Raw genomic sequence first — 20,979 nt, 5'->3', positions numbered from 1 at the left:
ACTTTGAGGCAGGGGAAGAGATGTTCTTGTGTATAGGGAGAGCAGAAGGAATCTCCCTCTTAATTGAATTTTAGGGCCAGCTGTGGTTTCTGACTCTGGTTTATACATAAGGCTCCTTTCCTCTTCTCTGTCCTCTTTTTTTCTTCTGGGAAATATTTCAGTAGTGTTATGGGAATGTGCACTTGTCTAAGTACACCTGACTTGTTATGCACTCTTATACTCTAAATTAGTTTTTCCTGCTGTAATGTTTTTTATGATGTACAGAGATTTTTATTAATAAACCAACAGCTTTTTTTTTCTCACTTCAGAAGTTACAAACAAGATTTTCTTTATCTGTTGCTTAAAATCCAAGCGGTTACTTCTGCATTCTGCAAGTGAGAACACTTGCTACATACATCTTTGACTCTTCTGATCTCTGTGCAGGCTTCTTGGCTGAAAACAGTGTTTCAGGGATTCTTTCATTACATGCAGTCTTGGTCTGCAGTGTCAGAAACGATTACTGAGAGAAAGTCCTTTGACCCTTGGTGTATAATCACAGAATCATAGAATTGTCCAGAGTGGAAAAAACCTTGAAGATCATCTAGTCCAACCATTAGCCTAACATTGACAGTTCCCAGCTACACCATATCCCTCAGTGCTGTGTCAACTCGACTCTTACACACCTCCAGGGATGGGGACTCCACCAACTCCCTGGGCAGCCCATTCCAACACCTAACAACCCGTTCTGGAATGAAATACTTCCTGACATCTAGTCTAAACTTTCCCTGGCACAACTTGAGGCCATTCCCAGGTCTCCCCTCAGCCTTCTCTTCTCCAGACTAAACACCCCCAGTTCCCTCAGCCGCTCCCTGTACGACCTGTGCTCCAGACCCTGCACCAGCTCCGTTGCCCTTCTCTGGACACGCTCGAGTCATTCAATGTCCTTTTTGTAGTGAGGGGCCCAAAACTGAACACAGGAATCGAGGGGCGGCCTCACCAGTGCCGAGGACAGGGGTAAGATCCCTTCCCTGTCCCTGCTGGCCACGCTATTGCTGACACAAGCCAGGATGCCATTGGCCTTCTTGGCCCCCTGGGCACACTGCTGGCTCCTGTTCAGCCGGCTGTCAATCAACACCCCCAGTCCCTCTCTGACTGGCAGCTCTCCAGCCACTCCTCCCCAAGCCTGTAGCGCTGCTGGGGGTAGTTGTGGCCCAAGGGCAGCCCCCGGCATTTGGCCTTATGGAAACTCCTCCAGTTGGGCTCAGCCCATGGCTCCAGCCTGTCCAGGTCTCTCTGCAGAGCCTCCCTACCCTTGAGCAGATCAACACTCCCACCCAACTTGGTGTTGTCTGCAAGCTCACTGACGGTACACTCGATCCCCTCGTCTAGATCATCAATAAAGATGTTAAACAGGAGTGGTTCCAAAACCAAGCCCTGGGGGACACCACTTGTGACCGGCCGCCAACCGGATTTAACTCCATTCGCCACAACTCTTTGGGCCCGGCCATCCAGACATTTTTCTACCCAGCAAAGCGTGTGCCCATCCAAGCAGGAGCAGGCAGTTTTGCCAGGAGAATGCTGTGGGAAACGGTGTCAAAGGCCTTGCTAAAGTCAAGGTAAACAACATCCACGGCCTTTTCCTCATCCAATAACCAGGTCACCTGGTTGTCCGCATGTGTTGTGTGATGGCACTCAGGATGAGCTGCTCCATCAGCTTCCTTGGCACCAAAGTCAAGCTGACAGGTCTGTAATTTCCTGGATCGTCTGTCTGACCCTTCTTATATATAGGTGTGACATTGGCCAATTTCCAGTATTTTGGGACCTCCCCAGTCAGCCAGGACTGCTGGTAAATGATGGAAAGCGGCTTGGTGAGCACCCCAGCCAGCTCCTTCAGCACCCTTGGGTGTATCCCATGCAGTCTCATAGACTTGTGTGTGTCTGTGTGATGCAGTAGGTCACTGACTGTCTCTTCCTGGAATGGGGGGGGTGTTTGTTCTCTCAGTCTGTCTTCTGGCTGAGGAGGCTGGATTCCCTCAGTACAACTAGTCTTGTTCTTAAAGACGGAGGCAAGGAAAGCGTTAAGCACCTCAGCCTTTTCCTCATCACTTGTTACCATGTTTCCTCCTGTGTCTAGCAGGAGATGGGGGCTCTCCCTGATCTTTCTTTTGCTGCTCACATATTTATAGAAACATTTCTTGTTGTCCTTGATTGCTGAAGCCAGATTAATTTCTAGCTGGACTTTAGACCTCTTGAGTTCCACCCTGCATATCCTCACAGCATCTTTGTAATCACTGTGAGTGGCCAGCCTCTTCTTCCAAAGGATGTAAACTCTCCTTTTCTCCCTGAGTTGCAGCTAAAGCTCCCTGTTTAGCCAGGGAGGTGTTCTCTGATGCCAGCTTCTCTTACAGCACCTGGGGACTGCCTGCTCCTAAGCCATTAACACTTCCTTCTTAAAGAGTGCCCAGCCTTCCTGAACCCCTATACCCTTCAGGACTGTCTTCCAACAGATCCTGTCAAGCAGTTGCCCAAACAAGACTTGATCTTGGTTGAGTTGTTAGTGAACATGTCTAAGGCATATAAGTGGTTTTAGTATGCACTAATTGGCACTTTGGTTTGCAGTTGAGCAGTATTCAAGGATACACAGGCAGTTTTATCACAGAGTTAATTTTTCTGATTATGAAATGCTTTTTTGGTGCCACTCATGTTCTAGGGTTCCTGTTTTGAATCCCCTCACCTTTAAAATTACTTCTGTGTTAGTCTGTGATCCTACAGTGTTATCAGAATTAAGGTTGTGACATTCTAAAACCTCTATTGAAAATCCACGTACAAGTCCAGTTTAAGAGGCTTTTGGTTCTGTTCTGAAAACTTAAGTAACACCAGGCAAACAGGTGTAGACAGAAAAAGTGAAAGGCATAGTACCTTTCTCCATACTCCATTCCTCTTTGGATGTGTGGTACCTTTTTGAAGAATCATTGGACTTACTGGTTGCAATGTTTAGAGAAGTTTAGCTCTTAAAAATATTGAGTTCTAGATAACTTTACAGCTTTTGGAAAGAATCATAACAGTAATATAAGGCTAGAGCCTTATTTCGTATCAGAGTTAAAACTGCTTACTGTGGGCATCCCTGGGAAACCTCTTGATGTAGTGTTTTATTTGTGCTGCTCTGCACATGTCTGGTTCTAACTCAGTGTTTTAATGTTAACTATTCTTTTGTAGTAACATATTCTACATAAAACTCTCTTCTTTAAAGGGGAGAAAGTAGGGGACCATGGACCTCCTGTGGAAATTGAGCAATGCTTAAGGTGCTCTGTGTAGCTTGCCAGCTTCCTAATGATATTAAGATCCAAATAGTCACTTCTACAGTGCTGTCTTTTGGGAACTGTGCTTGAAGGTGGATTTAAAGAATGGGTACTTACTTTCTTCACAGAATGTGGTCCTCTCAGGAGGATCCACAATGTTCAGGGACTTTGGACGACGACTGCAAAGGGATTTGAAGAGAGTAGTGGATGCGAGATTGCGACTTAGCGAGGAACTCAGTGGTGGTCGGATAAAAGTAAGTAAGCATATCAGATGCATTAATTGCAGGAGTGGTGAAAGAAAGTAAATTCAAAATTTTCACCTCACTAGTGAAAATGCAGTGTTTTAAAATAAATAGTATAGATATGTGTTGTTAAACGTGTTGGTAGCATTGCAACATATGACATGTCTTTACAGGAATCTTAAAGCTACTGTGAGCAGTCTCTAGGCAATTCTGGTTTCCCTTCTAGGAGATATGTGATGTTAGCAGTAGACAAGGGGGGTTTAACTGTTGTGTCCTTCAGCATACTAATCATGAAGACTGTTACGACTTGGTCTCCTAGGGAACATGGCAGACTGAGTAATAAGTGTGAGTTAGTGATGTGAATGGAGGGGTGAAGATGTCTGGGTCTGAGCATTTTCAGTTCATAAGGATCTTGCCAAAAAATGTAAACCAACTAAATATGAACTGTTTTTCTTAGCCCAAACCAGTTGAAGTTCAAGTGATAACACATCACATGCAGCGTTACGCAGTTTGGTTTGGTGGTTCCATGCTGGCTTCAACAGTAAGTCTTTATCAAAACTGTTCTAAATTTTTTTTTATTGCATGTAGTTTTCTGGCTATATTTGATCTGAGTACTAAGTTTTAAACCTTTTTATTGTGACAGCCTAAACTGTGTCACAATCTGGAATCCTTACCCAACTTTTATCTCGGGGCAAGTGGGAGCTTTACTTGAGTAAGGGTGTCATGATTTGATATAATTCTGAAGTAGTTTTTATAGGGTAGTTGCAATATAGTCCCTTTATTCTTGAAGTCAGCACTAGAGAATAGTTAGGACTTCAGGAATATAGGATCCAAATCAATGGTCTTAAACCTGAGAAAGAAGCAAATACAGAAAAATGGGAGCAATTCCCATCTCCAAAGTGAGATTTCTCATTGCTGTGTTTAAAAAGTCTTCTGTCCAGACAAACTTTTCTTGACTAATTGTATTCATATTCTAATGTTTCTAGTTTTATTCTATTCCAAAAATGTAATACCATATCACAGAGCTGCAATCTCCAAAAACGTTAAGGCATTAGTTTATTTGTTGGTTTTTCTACTTGATATATTCTTACACTTTTGAGAGTATTTGTTTTTTTATTTTCATAGCCAGAGTTTTTCCAAGTATGTCACACCAAGAAAGACTATGAAGAGTATGGCCCTAGTATTTGTCGTCATAATCCTGTTTTTGGAGTCATGTCATAATGCTTGTCTAATGGAAACAAGATATCTGATACCTTGCTGGTGAAGAAACTCATGTAAAGCAGAGGACAGCAGCAGATACTGTAAATACTGAAGCAAGATATGGTTATCTCTTGGAAGCATTTGGATCACCGCAGTGCGCTAAAGCACAACTTACAGCCCCAAGTCATTTCAGTAAAAGCCATTTCTCTGCTGACTACTTCAAAACCTATCCTTCTTTATGCCTAAATGTGAGGTAATTGAGAATAGGTAAGTCTTGGTTTAGGATGTTGTGCAAATACTACTGAAACTGAATCTAGAAGAATAAGGCAGTGTTTTACTGCTTGTGGAAAGATTTAAACCTTTCCCACTTGTGCCCTGATTTTGCAATCAAATCTTTAGCAATGGAGCACTAAATACCACATTGCCTTCAGAGGAGTTGGAATGGATGCCGATACCTGCCCAGAAGGATTAGATTGCAGGATTGGGACTGTACTTTGTAAATGTAGGTTTTTCATATCATTTTGTATTTTATGATATTGGTAGGGTTAATTGATGACTAGTTCTAAGCACGAACAGCTATCAATGTCATGGAGTGATGTTACGCATTTCCAGGTGTGAGGCATGTATTGGAGTTGTGCTGGTGGTATTTTTGGAAAAAAAAAAAAGCCATGTATGCTAGAAACTGATTTGTTCATGTTTGGATGACGCAAACTAAGTGATTTACAGTATTGTATGAAGTTTATTATAGCCACTGTTACTTTGTTTTGAATTTTCTGAAACTGTTTTATAGAAGATGATGTTTTGTTTTGATGTTGGTGAGTGGTGGATGACACATGGGCCTTGCACCAGTGAAATAAAAGCTGTTAACATCTTTATGAATGTTTGTGGTAGTCCTGATTTAAATACTACTCCACTTTATCACACAAGGTTAGCTTTATATGTCAATGTATGTGAAATCACAGTACCACTGAAGTTGGAATGGACATCTGGAGATTTCTGGTCCAGGCTCTTGCTCAGTGCAGGGCTCACTTCAAAGTCAGATCTGGTTGCTCGGGGCCAGTCAGGTTTCAAGTTTCTGAACATCTGGGTAACTGGTTCCAGGGCTTCACTACACCATTATGGGTTGATGTTCTTGTGTTATAGACACAGCATTTGTTTTTCTGTGGTTTAAATCTAAATAGAGTAGGAAATTCTACTTACTCTGTCTGTGCTGATATTTGTTTGACTTCTGTCAGCAGAGATTTTGTAACAATTTGTGTACCGCAGTAAGGATTTTAAGACATCAAATTGGTTTTAACTGGCATGGAGGGATTGAGACCTAGCAGTTATTTATTCAGCATAAATTAGAAATTAAACAAGATGGGACACCATGATTCAAGCCTGGTTCTGAGTTCTTTTGAACTTGAAGCTCAGTTCTAGGGAGAAAAACGTTTAAGGATACTTTGTTCAGTCCTCTCATGAAGACAGATGCGTAATCTGATATAATGTGTACTGTTTTCAGCTTGTTCCAGTGTTACATCATCTTGTCTATGTTTAAATCTATGTTTCAAGTTTGTGCCTGCACTGCTGGCTACTTAGGATTTTGGCCTGTACAGCAGAATCCAGAACAGTGAGCACAACATGGCGGTGTCAGGCTTCAGAGGAAGACTTACATGTTTAGTACCCTGAGCAAGCATGGGCTGAAGCGCTGGCATGCTCACTTGGTCCTACAAATTAGGGAATGCTTGCGTTGTGGCATAGTTACATGGGGCCTGCAACCAGTTTTAGCCAGGCATAGAGATATCTTAGAGTTAGCAGGATGTGGTATTTCTGCTAAATGCTTCTGAGTTAAGGCCTGGGCACCCATTTTTTTGGGGGGTGGGGGAAATGTCTTTCAAAAAGAAATCCAGGCTCATGTTAAAAACAGATGAGGAAATGTGCTCATGTTCACTCTTTGTAAAAAGCATTGGTAGTAAGAATACTAATGCAGAATGTTCGTATGTCCTGCCTGAATCTGAGTTGCCCTTTCTTCAAATTTTTGGAAGGCTGACCTACCTACCACACTACAGACCATGTGAGTTTAAAACAGCCATTGAGTGGAATAATGTTCAAGATGAGATGTGTCAGAGAACAGATGCAAATGTGAGTTGTTAGCCCCTTTTCTTCTGTCTTGCTGACTACTGTTGGGCTAATTTAAGCTTGCTGGTAAGTAAGCTTGCCTTTTCAGTTATGTTTTATGGATTCTCTGCAAATAGTTAATGAATAACCACAAGGATCTGTGAACAGTAAGTTGAAAATGGATTCCCTGACCTGCTTTTTTTGGGTGCTCACCTGAGAAGCAGCATATGCATTGGATTTAAATCCTCTTGGACAGAGGAAGGAATTGAACCCAAGATGTAAAGCCAGAGGAGCCAGCAGGTATCTATTCTGCCTCCAGACACACACCAGCAGTTACTAGTGCATTTCTGCAAAGTCTGATTTTTTAAAGAGTCCTCTCTCTAAACCTAATGCATCAGGGCAGATTTCTGTAGCCTGATGAGGGTAATAATTTGCTTCTCTAATACTTGCACTTGCTGAAGGGGTTGTGCTACTGCTTTGTCCCTGGAGCAGGCTCTGGTGGTCACAGGACACTTCTGTGAGATTATTTGACATGCTAACCTCTCAGAAAACTCTCCCCACTGCTTGAATTCAATAATCTGTTAGACTGGCTCACCATGTTTGGTGAAACTGCAAGTTTACTGTATAGAACAATGAACCTGGACCTAAACAAGTCTTGAGCTTTGCTGCTGGTTGCTTAAGGAGTTTTGTGAAGTTGGTTCCTCTGGTTTGTTCTCTTTTTTTATTGGCTTGTAAAATGCTTTAAAATCTGTTGAAAAACACTGTAAAGTTCTAGGTCAACAAGCATTGCTTCAGTGGTGGAACTGCATGGAGACAGAGCATAGGTAAGCTAAACAACAGCAAGAAATTCAGTTAGTCTGCATAGTTATAACTGGGGCTTCTGAGGAGTTTGAATGTTTATGGTGCCATATGCCCATTAGAAACGGGGATTACCTGTCCCTATCAACCAATTGGCAAATGATGTGTTTTAGACTTGATTAACTTTGACTTAATTTGAGTCAGTGCTCTAAAAGTGGAAGGTATTGTTCCCTGCTACCAATCCTTTGAGCCTTTTCCTTTTGTCATTAGTAGTTAAAAGTATTTAAGGCTTTTATGAACCTGAAGAGCATTGTGCATGTGTTCAGTGTGGTACTTTCAATTAACTACAATTAGTGAAGTCTTGACGTGAACTTTTTGTAAATAATTCATTCTTTATGATCACTGGGTTCTCTCTCATGTGGAAAAATTAGTGTTGTGCCAAACAAGTGTTGGAGATGAAACAAGTGAAAAGCTTATTTAAAACCACCAGGGATACTGAGCAGAGGTATGCAGCCTCCTACTTAATTGAAAAGTGCATTGCATAATATTAAGAAGTGCTGTGTGGTGGCTGTCAGATAGTTACAGTGAATGAAAACTTAAGTAAAACTATGGCAAAGGAATAGCCAGTTACCTCATTTTGATATGCTGGTCCCTAGCAAGAGCATGTTTGCAAAAAGTAAAGCACGAAGAACATAGTGAAGGGGTGTCCATGTATTTTTTTTTTCAATTACTTGTTTATTTTCTGCAAGCTAAATGTATGTGATAGAAGAAAGAAGGAGGATAGCATGTTCACATCTTGCTTCTGTGGCTGCTTTTGTTCTTGCTGTATTGCATATGATGAGTCTCCTGTAAACACTCAGGGTCTGACCCAAAGTCAGTGGAAAAGACTTTTCTTTGGCATTATTGATCCTGCATTGTTCTAGATTCCTTTCTATTTCTTACTGTCACCTAACGTATCAGCCTTGGCCATGCTGCATCCTTTGGGGCAAGCCACTTCATTTCTGTATGCTTTTTCCTGATCTTTTCCTAAGGACTGCCTCTTAGACAATACCTTAGTATTTGCTCTGTCATAACTGCTGAATCCTTAGGTGCAGATGTCTGACATGGTCTGTTTGGCTTCAAAGAGAGTAGCAGAACTGTATCCCAAGGGCAAGTCAATCTCATCCTAGGATATGCATCTAAACCAGGCTGGCTGATTTATCCTTTGGCAGTGCTTTCTCCATTCAGTTGACTATAATTAAAACCTGTGATGTCTAGCACAGGTGTTGCATCTAATTCTTAAAGGCTCAAAGTTAGAGGGGGGGGGGAAAAATCCCACCTGATTTTGTTCTCTGGGCACTACACGTGGTTCATGCTATAGCAGTGTGGTTGAGGGAGCAGACTTGCTGAGGAGGAGGGTTGATGCAGCTCACTGCACTATATACCTTTGGAAAGTGGTGAAGGATGAAGGATGAGTGCTGTGCTGCTCTAGCTTCCAAATCACTTGAGTATTTTTTACTTTAACATTATTTAAATAAACAACCTCTTTGGTCCTGCTTGTATGTTCACAGCTTTAGCTTAACTGTGCCAACCTGTTACCTGCTAGTTCAACTTTCTACCTGTTTTTCTGAATAGTTTAAGAGTAACTGCTATAAACTGCAACTTATTCACCTGCAAGGTAAGGATGTGCACAGCAGTTATAATGTGCCTTGGGGAAACACAGAGTGTCTCCCAGCTGCCGTGCTGTGTTCTCAGAGCACTCAACACAGACCTCATGTGGGGCAGTGGCTTCCTCATGTGTATCAGCACTTGTCACACTGTTCAAGAAGGAAGTTCTGTCGACTATATGCAGTGTAGTTTCAGTGCCATTCATGTCTTGCAGCACTCTCCTGCTGGGCAGATGAAGGGCTCTGGAGCTGGCCTAAGAATGTCTGCTGACTTCAGCTGTTGTCAAAGTAAAGGTCAAGCTAAATCAGGACGTTTGGATTATTTTTCAACTTTCCCTCTGGTGGAACTGGGAAGAAGAGGGAGCACTTTGCAATTCCTTAGGGATTTAAAGGAGACTTTCATTTTTTACCAGTCTGCTACAATATGAGCTAGGTGTCATACTGAGCAGAGGCATGGGGTTCATAAGTACCTGTAAATAATTAAACAGACTCCCTGTCACCTCTTCTGTTTCTCTAGTGCTATTTCCCTTTAAGGTCTCTTGAGTTCAGCTGATGAACATAACTAGGTTATATTATTAGTCATTGTTTCTTACCTATGTCTAGATTGAAGTTTGCTGCTGCTTTACTTGCGGTCCCAGGAGTCTTTTACCTCTTCCCAGTTACATTAGCTATTCTAAAATTAAAGATTTTACATTTCCCAACAAACAGTGGCATCTCATGTTATAAATGAATATATGGAAAATCATGAAGGAATTTTTCCCTCATTTTCCTTTCAATTTATCTTCCTCTGTAGTTAGAGCAAGGAAGTGGCAGGGCTACCAGTAGTGGGAGGTGTCTAACACTTTGCCTGGGAAAGATGGGCTAATGTGGATTTGAAAAATCAGAAAATGGAGGGTATTTATAAGGATGATGGCTGCCATACGTGTAGAGTTTGCCTTACGTGCATCTTATGTTTGTGATGCCTGTGCAATCATATGCCTCTGCACTTTAGGAAGGGCTGCCCTATTATGTCTGTTGTACATCAGTAAATAAAGGAGCAGTGTAGTTTAACTGGGAGGCTGCATTCATCTCAAGCAATTTTCCAGCAGTTTTTCTGGCACCCTGTGGGGTAATGACAAGAGTTGCAGTCACTTCTACAAAGGGAAAATTGTTCACTGCCTGTCACAGGTGGTACATATTGTGTATGAGAGAGATTTTTAATGCAAACCTGTATTGCCTATAATTCTATTTCTACTGGTAATCTGCAGGTTTGTGCAGATGTTTTGGGTCATTTCCAATAAGAGTGTAGTCAAAACAAAATAGAAGATACGTTGCAGAGGTGATGGGTACCTACCTGGCCCACAAAGTAGCTTTAGAATTGGCAACTGGGTGATAAGGGGCCCCTGATCTTGACTAGTCACTTAGGGTACCTGGAATTAGTTTATGGACAGGGACACAGCCAGACCCTAGGAAATACTAGGCATGACTGTGTCTTAATTCTGGTCCTTTTTCTGGAGCATCAAAGTGCTTTAGGGACACTTTGGATCCAGAAACAGGATGCATTTGGAAGGGTGGAGGGAGGGAGGGAGGTAGGTTTATGTTATCCTTCTTCAGAGTTCACTAACTTGGCAAGGCTCAGCCTTTTTAATGTGGCCACTGATGGCTGCCTCTAAGGTACCAAATCTGTGGTGGGAACAGCTGCTGAGGAAACTTCTCATGAGGTTGAAGTGGCCTCTCTTACTTCTGAAGTCTCTTGCACCAGGAGGCTGGATTTAGCATCCAGGAGTGGAGTGGGCAAGTTCTAGTTTCTACATGTGAACTGTTGAGGCATTTGTAGTGGTGAAAAATACAGGTAACTCTTGGATCAGTAAAGAGGTTCTTGAACACTGCATTACCTACCCGAGAATAATGGCTAGGTTCCAAATTATATTTTCTTTTAAGCGTTTTCTTTCTGGTCTCATATATGCTCTTAGGCTGTAGATAAGCAAAAGGTTTAAACAAACTCTTTCAGCTTCCTTGGCTCATATTTTCCAAGGTAAAAATGAAATGTGGAAAATGTTAGTGTGGAGAATATAAAGAAATGAGCAGAAGAATAGGCCTCGGTAGCACTTGGACATATAGTCTCATTTCATTCCATTTTTGGACTGGGTCAGCATCTACTGCAGTTTTAAGTCCTCATAACTTTGTTCCAAATAATTGCTAGAAATCTATTTCTGCCTTTTGCTCAAGGGCTGATATAAGTGGCAATTAATAACAGATTTCTTTCAGTACTTTTAATTTGTGCATCCAGTAAGATACTCTAGAAAACCAACTATTGGTGCAACAAATACACAAAGTGAGAGTAGAAATCCTGGTGTTTGCTGTGTATTCTGATGCTTATTAATTGTGCTTCTTGTTTAATAGCCTGCTTCACTGGCTATGCTGTTGCTCTTACTGTGTCTTGCTTGCAGAATGTTTTAGTACATTTATTCATCTAGTCATATGGTATGTCTATAATGCATTAGATGATATTGGCAATTAAAGGATTACAGCTAGGATATAATTATGGCCCTGTGGAATAAAGTTTTCAAATTATTCTGCTGCAGTCTATAATTATACTGTGTGTGCCCCGATGCCAAGGATTAATAGGGGGATTACAAACTGTTTCCTGTAACATGTAGTTCACGGATGTGCAGTTTACAGTTCACTGGCATTAAGGAGCTAGTGACCTCTCATGGGAAATGTTATTGAAGGATATACTGTCCAGTGGAATGTTTTTGTCTTTAATTATGCTTGTTTCCCTCCCTCACCCTGAGTTTATCATGCAGAGGCTAGTCAGGGTAGCTCAGATCTCGAGTAGAAGACCCTTAAATTGGAGTATAAAAGCAGTGAAAACAGACAAGCTTTGGTAGACAGTCTTGCACTGTTAAACTTGCTTCTCTCTTGTGCTCTTCCTTCACACCAGCGACATCTCAGCTAGATGCTCTGGATTCTCTGTCTCTGTGGAATGAAGATGGGTGTCTTCATAAAGTATTGTTGCATGTTACACAAGTAGTAGCATTTAAACGTTTGATTTCTGTGTATCTGAAAGTTATTTATTCTAAGAACCTCTGCAATCAGTGCTTCTCTGAAGAACTGCAGCTGTTTAGTTGTAATGAAAATAAACCAATGTTGACACTATTTAAAATGGATGAGAATGTAACTAGGGGTTGTCTTTGAAGTAGCAAAACAGTTGAATTCCCAAATGGGAAATTTAGGCTGCTTTTTGACAAATTACAAGTAGTAAACTAAATGCCATTTAATTATTTGTGAACTTGGATGACTCTCTTTAAGAGTAGTATCAAACCTTATATTACCTTCAAAATGCAACATCTTGCTTCCCTTGTCAGTTCTGCATGGTTGTAGCAATGCTTGTGAACTAAACTTGCTCAAAATTCTTCTCTGGCACTGAGACCCACTTGCATGAAACAGCTTGTTCTTACTGATTTTGCCAGTAAAATGACCACATGTGAACTGCTCTTTGGGCTGGTCTCTGGACTATGTTAATTCCTGAGCTATGCTCTGCCGTTAGTTGGCTCAGTGACAGTTGGTTATGGCCAGAAATGATGCAGTGGATCATGCTTACAATTTAACAGTATAGTTAATGGCACTCCAGTGCCTGGGAATGTTCATTGGTGCTGTTTAATTTACCAGCATAAATCGAACCTGTGTATTTTCCGTGTCAGAGTGATGTCATATATTTCAGATAACAGGCCATTTTATTTTCTTAAGTCTCCAGATCTTTGTCATGCTGTTTTTTACATGAATATGACTTATGTTTTAGGAGAATGCTTCTACTACAGTTGCTGAAGAAACGTGAACATTGAGCTGTGAGATAACACGACAAATAAAACCTGTCCAGTTTCTTTTGAAAAAATATCCTAATTTTTAAGCCAGTGTTACGGTTCTTAATGTCAGAATAACATTTAAATGCATAATTTGTGCATATAACAGTACGGGTCAACTTGTACTATTAACTTTTGGGGTGGCGGATTTTGCCATTTTTCACAGTTAACAGGGTTTTTTCCTTGGTCTTTTCATTTCACTATTTTGCATGAGTTACTATCATGTAACCTCAGTAAGGCTGTCATTACAGAGATGTATCTAGCATCTAATTTGTCTTTGAGAATTTTTTCTCCTGATGGGAGCATATGAGAAGGAAAAAGAACCCAGCTTGACTTTTATATTTCTTTGGATGGCTTTGCGGAGCTATAAATCGAACAATTTGTTCTGGAGTATTGCCACAAATAAGGCCTGGCAGCCAGAACTAGCCTGCTATGTGCATTGCATGAACATTAAAGCTCTTATGTCTTTCTCTTCAAGCAGAAAAGCTGCTTTGAAATTGTAGTCAAAATTATTCTTTCTCCTTTCATGTCTGTATGATGTTTTCCCTGTTGTCCCCTGCCCCAGTTTCCTTCTGTCTTAAACCTGAAAAGCTTGCGTGGATGTTTTGATGAAATGATTAAATTAACAAAAAATATTTGCTCTGACAAAATGGTACTTTTCATTGGAAAACGGAAGACTTTTTGGGCAACTCTGCTAGAAATAGTTTCTTTGCATAGTCATTTTTCAGAACAAGGAATACAATTAATTCCCCATATTTGGCAAGATGCAGTCTTTTGAACCTATTCATTCCCAAATGAGTCAAACTTAATGAAATTGTACAGTAGAATTAAATACGCTGCTAGATGCAGTTGCCATTGTGGTTTACCTAATACAGAATAGCACTGAAAAATAAATTAATATCAGCAGATGACAAGTTTAGTCATGTAATTTTTTTCGAAGTCAAGCATTGCTTGCTTTTTTCATAGGCTAGGCTGTACATTCATAGTAAAAACCAAAGAAAGCAAATCTTTCACAGAATAGTAATTTAATTCTACCCTATGAATTAGAGACACTGGGTCATGAGTACTCCAAAGTCTTCGTAACTGAAGGTAGCACTGAAATTAATTCTCCTTTCCTCTTCTGGGGCTAAATGTAATTGGGCAACAGATCAGTACTATTATCAGTTAAACTGCACATAGTTCTTTCCCAAGGGAAGGTCTGCTTGTTCCAGTCATGATTTGTGCCACAGGCTATTACAGTGGGACTGCAAAAATCTTATAAAAATTGTATTAGAGTAGGATCAGCCACCCATAAACATATTAGGCTTCCAGCTGTGGGCAAATTTGTCCCAGAAGCCCAGGGAGTTTTGTGTGAGGTTCCTAATTTTCTTAAAATCTTTCTTTAATAGCGTCTATTATTAAAGCTATTTCTTCCTTCTGGGTGTGTACAGAGAAACAAGTAACTTGTGATTAAATGCACATTGGGGTCCTGGCCATAGCACACACTGATTCATGAGCCATTGTGACTTCAGAAGTAAAAAGACAATTATGCTCCAGAGAGCACGCTTTAATTGTTCAACTAGGTACATTAAACTTTTACACTTAAATAATAAATTATAGGGAAGTAGATCTGCCTCTTTGCAGCTACTTTTTATCTGTTCCAGCCACCACCAGAAATCACCAGGCAGATCAGCAGCCCCCTGAGATCAGTCACTGTGGCTGGTGATCACAGGTTGCCTTTTTCAGGATTGCATTTTGGCTTCTGCTGCTTTCAGAGGGATAATTTGGTAGCTTCTTGAAATAGCTGTCACTTGAAGTGAGATGCCCTGAATTTAAGCATTAATAATTTTTTTAAAATGCATTTAAGAAAAAGGCTGACTTGAGTGGAAAAAGTAGCATTGAAAATGGCTTGGTTACTGTATTTTATTATCATGCAGAAGTGTAATAAGGCACAGCGCTCATGAGGTGGAGAATGATCATGACAGGCAAGAGCACACATACAGTGTGGACATTAAAGTAAAAGCCACCTTTTTTTTTTTTTTTTTTTTTTTTAATGAAACAATTTTAAAATAAATTAGAACAATCCCTTTTTCTTGTTCATCCCATTCTGGGCTCTGCTGAAATTCCCTGTAACATATCCAGGCAGCATCAGCTTTGAGGATGATTTCTGGATTGGCACAACTGGGAGCTGAACTGGAATCAATTAGATCATGGGAAAAGCACTGTCCTTGAGCAGAACCCTGTTAGCTTTGACTGTCCCAAAGTGGTACCAGTTCAGTGAACAAGACTTAAGGAAGATTCATGATAGACTGCTTGTCATTTTGTCAGACAGATAAGGTTAGTCCAAAATACATTTTTGATAAAGCACTTTTTCGTGAAAGGAGTAATTTTGTGTGTGTGTGAAAAATAATGCATTTCAATCCCCAAACTGAAATTGTTCTTTTCCAAGTGGTGGTCATATAAGTGTTATAAATCAGGTACCACTGTTTAGTTGCACTTGCACTATTACTTGCTCTGTTTGGGGTTTAGCTTTCCTTTGGGACTAAAGGCAAACTCTTCCAGGATTTCTCACCATTTATTTCCCACCTTTTTTTTTGTTTTAGTTTTTTTGAGAATAAGTATTAATTTCATTTGAGAAATCTCAAAAGTGTGGTCAAAGTGCTCTTTCATTTTGTAGCAAAACTCCAATAAACCTAATATTTTGACCAAGATAATGTACCATCAGAGATGCACTCAGCTTGCTACCAGACCTTCACAGCTATAATTAACAGCAGATACTAATTTTCTTCAATCCAGATGATCTCTGATATTATCATGGGGATGGTGAGCACTAACTAGGAAGGCAAACATATGGCAGCCTAGCATGCCTGGTCAATGCTAGCATCTTTTGCTCTAGATCTTTTTTTTTTTTTCTTTTCCTTTTTTCCTTGTCAACCATGCTGTCTTGGTTTTTCTGCTTTCTGGGCAGCTCTGTGAAGGGCAGCACAGTGGAGCTAGATGTGAGCAAATCCACCTGGCAAGGAAGGTATTATGAAAAACTTGTTAGTTTATAACCATTCCTTCTGAAGGTGCCAGCTTTCATGTAAGGAAAGCAGTCCTCACATTTGATGTTGCATGCTGAGAAAATGGGGTTATAATCCTAGGGCAAGGTGCTATTTTTTAGGACAGAATTCATTTGTTCTACTTTATGATTCTCAAAGATACCTAAATCTGAGCTCATCAGTTTTGGCTCCATTTATAATCCGAGGAGAGAACTATGTGCCCATAAGCGCAATTCACACAGGTTTAAAATAGGTCAGATGAATGACTCTGTGGCACTGCTGATTTCTTTTCACGAAGAAAGATCTTCACTGATCAAGATATATAGCTGAACTTATGTAAGAAGAGTTTTCTTTCTAGAACCTCAAATCTGTGTCACAAGCTTGGGCTCAAATTCTCTGGTGATATATCTAGTCTCTGACAAGAACAGATGTTTGCAAACCCTTCTTCAGAAACATTGGGTTTTTTCCTGAGTTTGAGAACATCACATTAAGACTAAAACCTCTGAAAGGCTGAGAAAACCTGTTTACTCCTAGAAGCAAGGAAAGACCCTACATTTCTTAATGACATTTCTGGTAATGTTTTCACATTGTCCTGAATTTGAGTCAATTCAGACATCCATTTAGCAATTACCAGCTGATAGTAGCACTAAATTGAGTGTAACGATCATGATCAGATAAACTCTAAGTGTTTATTCTTTCCATGCATCCTTTCTGCGTTATTCAATTATACTTTTTGATGCTGTATTTTAACTGCCTGATGTAATTTGTGTGAGTCTGAATATTACATATTTTCAAAGGTGCTGGGTTGATGTGCAGTGTCAGAGCTGCAAAGGTTCATTTCACGTTGCTGCTGTTTGTGACGGTGCCTCTTATGTTTAAAGATCTTCTTTTGATATCTCTGAAATAATCTAATGCCTGGTCTGTAGCTGCTCTTGGGTCCATTTTGTTTGTGTTTCATGATTCTGCTTTTGAAGTTACTTTGCTTCTTATCTTCACTGAGCTATCAACATCTCTTACTTCTAACAAGCAATCCTGTAATGACTTGCTATATTGTGATTTATCAAGTGCTAGGGACATCAACTGAGGCATTTTTTTATAGCTTTGTAGTTCAATAATGGCGAGTTCGGATTCTGGGATTCTGTCTTACTGTCCTAAAGGCAGCTGTTAGTTCATCAGTGATTGTAATTCCTGTTCCTGAGTCTGTATCTGTTGTCACTGAAGGCAAAGACCAAACTGCTAAATAGTTTTAGGAATTAATTTCATGTCATTTGGGATTGCGTTAACATTCTCCAAAACAAGAACTAGAGCTTCTAAGAAAAAACAGACAGAAGAGGAGGGAGAGAGCAATGCATTAAGAGTTTAAACACACACACACTCTGAAAAAAGATGGGGACAAAAAGCCTGAGCAACGCCGTGGAGGGAAGGAGGGCAGCCAGCTCTCCAGCAGAGCCTGTTTTATGACTGTATGTTTGCTAAATGGATACTGAGATGGGACGTGCCATAGGGTTGAAGGGGCGCTGTTACCTTGAGCCTGATCTTTTTTTTTCATTTTAGTTTTAATAGGAATTATTAGACCTGAAACAGCCATGCTGTGGCTTTGCTGCATGCGGCCTTTTCAACAGCTGTCTGTTCTTTTTGACATCTCTGATTGACTACGATATTGTTGATGAATATGACTAGTATTGACAGGGCTTTGAATAACAATACCCATCTCAGGTGTCCTTCTCCTGTTCTTCCACAAAACATGTGATGTGGTGCTGAAGGTTTTGGTAAAAAAAACCCCAACTGTGCTCTGTTCCTGTGGGGTCTGTTGAAGTCCCTGTGTGATGTTAGCTGTTGGTATAGCACAAGCAGAGGTAAAGAAGAACTTGGAAGTCCCAAGTACTCCCTTCACATAAACAAGTAAATGACTAGTGCCAAATTCATTGGCCAATAGTTCAAAAATCACTTTTTACTAGTCTGAAGGATCACCTGTGGTTAGCTTAGCACTTGCCTTTCAGGGCATTTGGACAACTACAGCTTGGTCATGTTTTCATTGTTGCTATAAAACTGAATGCAGTGTTTCCATTCCCTTCTCTCAGCTGCCATATGATGTTTGTTATTATACAGTGGCCATCTATCATTCAGGCTATTCAGCTACATAATATCCAGCTATTTGTCTTGCACTGAAAATTACTGTCAAGTGTCCTGTTGTTTCAGCCATGTTTGCTTCTTGTAAGGTCGTTACCTGTCTGATCCACTTACGTTCTGTAGTGGACAGCAGTAATTGCTGTTCACATCAGAGTGCTGTAAGTCAGCTGTCTCTGAATTTTGAGGTGCATCCCAATTCCTCATCACAACATGATTCAAATGGTGAAGGTACGTTAAACCATGAAGAATGACTGTGAACAAGCAAAAGGTATGTGCTGTTACCTACACTTACTTGTACTATTATACTTGCTCTTCAAACCACATCATGAACTGTATGGTTAAAAAGGGCATGCTTGTAATGGAGAACAATATATTCCATGTCACAGGAATAACACCTTCCATTTACATGTGGGCTTGCTTTTTGCAGGTCAAGAATTGTACAAGGTGGCTAAATATTTTTATGGCCTCTTCACAGATGGAGGAACAAAGCAGAGGACAATAAATGACCTGCTGCATAGCATACAGAGTATTCAGTGGCTATGCTGAAGTATCAAAGGCTTCTCTCAGAGCCCAGGCTGGAGCATTTCCCCTGCTTACAAGCAGGGCTATTAATATTCACTCTCTGTGGGCTGCCATTGTACTAGGATGTTACTCTAAGGATAAGCTTCTAATTAAATTGTTTACAGATGAATGATTTGCTGGACTACCCACACGGTGTCTTAATAAAACTGGCTTTCCTGAGGGTGTGGGGTGTTACAGCAAGAGAGATAACTTCAGCTGCATTGATTGAGAGTGCCGAGCACATCATGGGGCTTTTGGGTTTATTGCAGAAAAATTTTGCCTGTGAATGTACCAGGGGAAGCACAGCAGCTCAGCCCATGCTTGTTCTTTCTGAATGACTGACAGAAGCAACACAAACAGCTCAAATGTTGGTCCTTGTAGTCTATGTTGACAACACTGTTTTCTTCATCTGAACATCTGGAAATCCGTCATGTGGATTTCCTATATACTGTAATGGTGTCTTCTGAGAGTGCACCATGGCTATGGGATGTTGATGGTTGTGACAGACCAATATTCCATGGATGAATGTTCCTGAATATTCTTAATTTAATTGATTATTTGTTGGCAATGTTAAAGTTTGTGAGACACCAGCATGCACACAGGGGAAAATGACTCATGTCCTTGGCTGAGAAGGATCTTGACAATAGATGTTTCTGGTGGCAAGGTGGAGCTCTGGGATGCTTGGGAAGGGGAGTCACCTATAGAAAGCATGCACTGGTGAGATGGTAGCAGCCAGGATCAAGCAACTGTTGTTTTCATAGAATCATAGAATGGTTTGGATTGGAAGGTATCTTAAAGACCATCTAGTCCCAACCCCCTGCCATGGGCAGGGACACCTTCCACTAGCCCAGGTTGCTCAAAGCCCCGTCCAACCTGGCCTTGAACACTGCCAGGGAGGGGGCAGCCACAGCCTCTCTTGGCAACCTGTGCCAGGGCCTCACCACCCTCACAGTGAAGAATTTCTTCCATCTAGTCTAAATCTACCCTCTTTCAGTTTAAAACTGTTATCCCTCATCCTATCCCTACACTCCCTGATGAAGAGTCCCTCCCCATCTCTCCTGTAGCCCCCTTTAAGTACTGGAGCTGCCTTTTCTCCAGGCTGAACAACCCCAACTCCCAGCCTGTTTTTTCCAGGCTGAAAACAGAAGAGCAACAACAGTGGCTGCAAACAGGATCTCATGTTGGTCACTGGTACTGGAGATGGTGTCTTCTTCACAGGTACATGTACCTGCTGAGTGAAATTCTGTATCCTTCTTCTTTTGGAGACTGCTAGGTTTATCATAGCATTATATTTTGTCCTGCGGATTACAGCAGTATTTCTGATAGTCCTAAGCAAGAACCTGAGTTGCTATGCAGGTTCGTAATGTGGGAGAAGATAACACCGGTTTATCCCACGTGATCACTAGGGAAAGTATTTTTATTTCTCTCTAATTTTTTTATTGGGAAGATGCTAAAAGTTCAAATATTTTTAAAAAGCTGATTTACTTTTGCCTATTTGTTGTTGTTGTGCTTAACTTCCATAAGGATTTGAAAACATTTGGTTTTCCTAATTTTGATGATAAAAGTTTGTATGAAAAATTTCCCAACTGCCACCTACCACCACTGTCTTGAACGGTACCCATTAACCTGTCGGTTTCTGAGTTCTGGTCAGTTTTAAATCCTTGTAGTGTTGAGATCCTGCCATTACACTTAATAAAAAAAAATTAAAAAATCCAAGCTTCTGGCCAGTTCATTGTGTGAAGTTTTAACTGATGCAAAGCTTTTACTCTTCAGCTAACATTTATATAAGCAAAACTAAATTGGACCACTGCGGTTAACATATAAGGTGCAAAGTCATAGCTATTGGGCAGCAAATTCCTTCATTACTCTGATTTTTCTGTAGGTAAAGGACTTCTGGTATATTGCCAACTATTTTTTTCAAGGTCATTTCTATTTAATGCATTGTACTGCTTAATTCTGCTACAGCTTTTGCTGAGCTGAATTACGAATCCCTGTGTGCTGTAACAGTATCTTTTGAAAGTATAACTTACACTTCAGAATATTGAAATGGCCAGATATTAATAGGGGTGCTTTTTCAAGGATTTTGAAGATGGTAAAAAAATCTGTCATTCACCTCAGTGCTCTTTACTGAAATTTAACTGGGGCACTTGATGGAAGTGTGGAGG

General features: G+C 40.6%; 1 protein-coding gene across 1 annotated transcript in view; it reads left to right on the top strand.

Moving 5' to 3' along the window:
- Window positions 1-5,595, top strand: part of ACTR3B (ARP3 actin related protein 3 homolog B) — a 28,147-nt gene extending 22,552 nt beyond the window's left edge. The window contains exons 10-12 of the mRNA XM_026843144.1: window positions 3,407-3,532; window positions 3,978-4,061; window positions 4,646-5,595. Coding sequence (XP_026698945.1) covers window positions 3,407-3,532; window positions 3,978-4,061; window positions 4,646-4,741 — 306 coding nt within the window. The 3' untranslated portion in view covers window positions 4,742-5,595. The remainder of the gene's footprint in view (window positions 1-3,406; window positions 3,533-3,977; window positions 4,062-4,645) is intronic.
- Window positions 5,596-20,979: the final 15,384 nt, after the last annotated feature.

The sequence above is a fragment of the Athene cunicularia genome (assembly GCF_003259725.1).
Source record: "Athene cunicularia isolate RWA chromosome 2 unlocalized genomic scaffold, athCun1 chr2_part1, whole genome shotgun sequence".
NCBI classification, from domain to species: Eukaryota; Metazoa; Chordata; class Aves; order Strigiformes; family Strigidae; genus Athene; species Athene cunicularia.
Note: the sequence above shows the minus strand (reverse complement) of the source record. Positions and strands in the feature narration are given on the sequence as shown.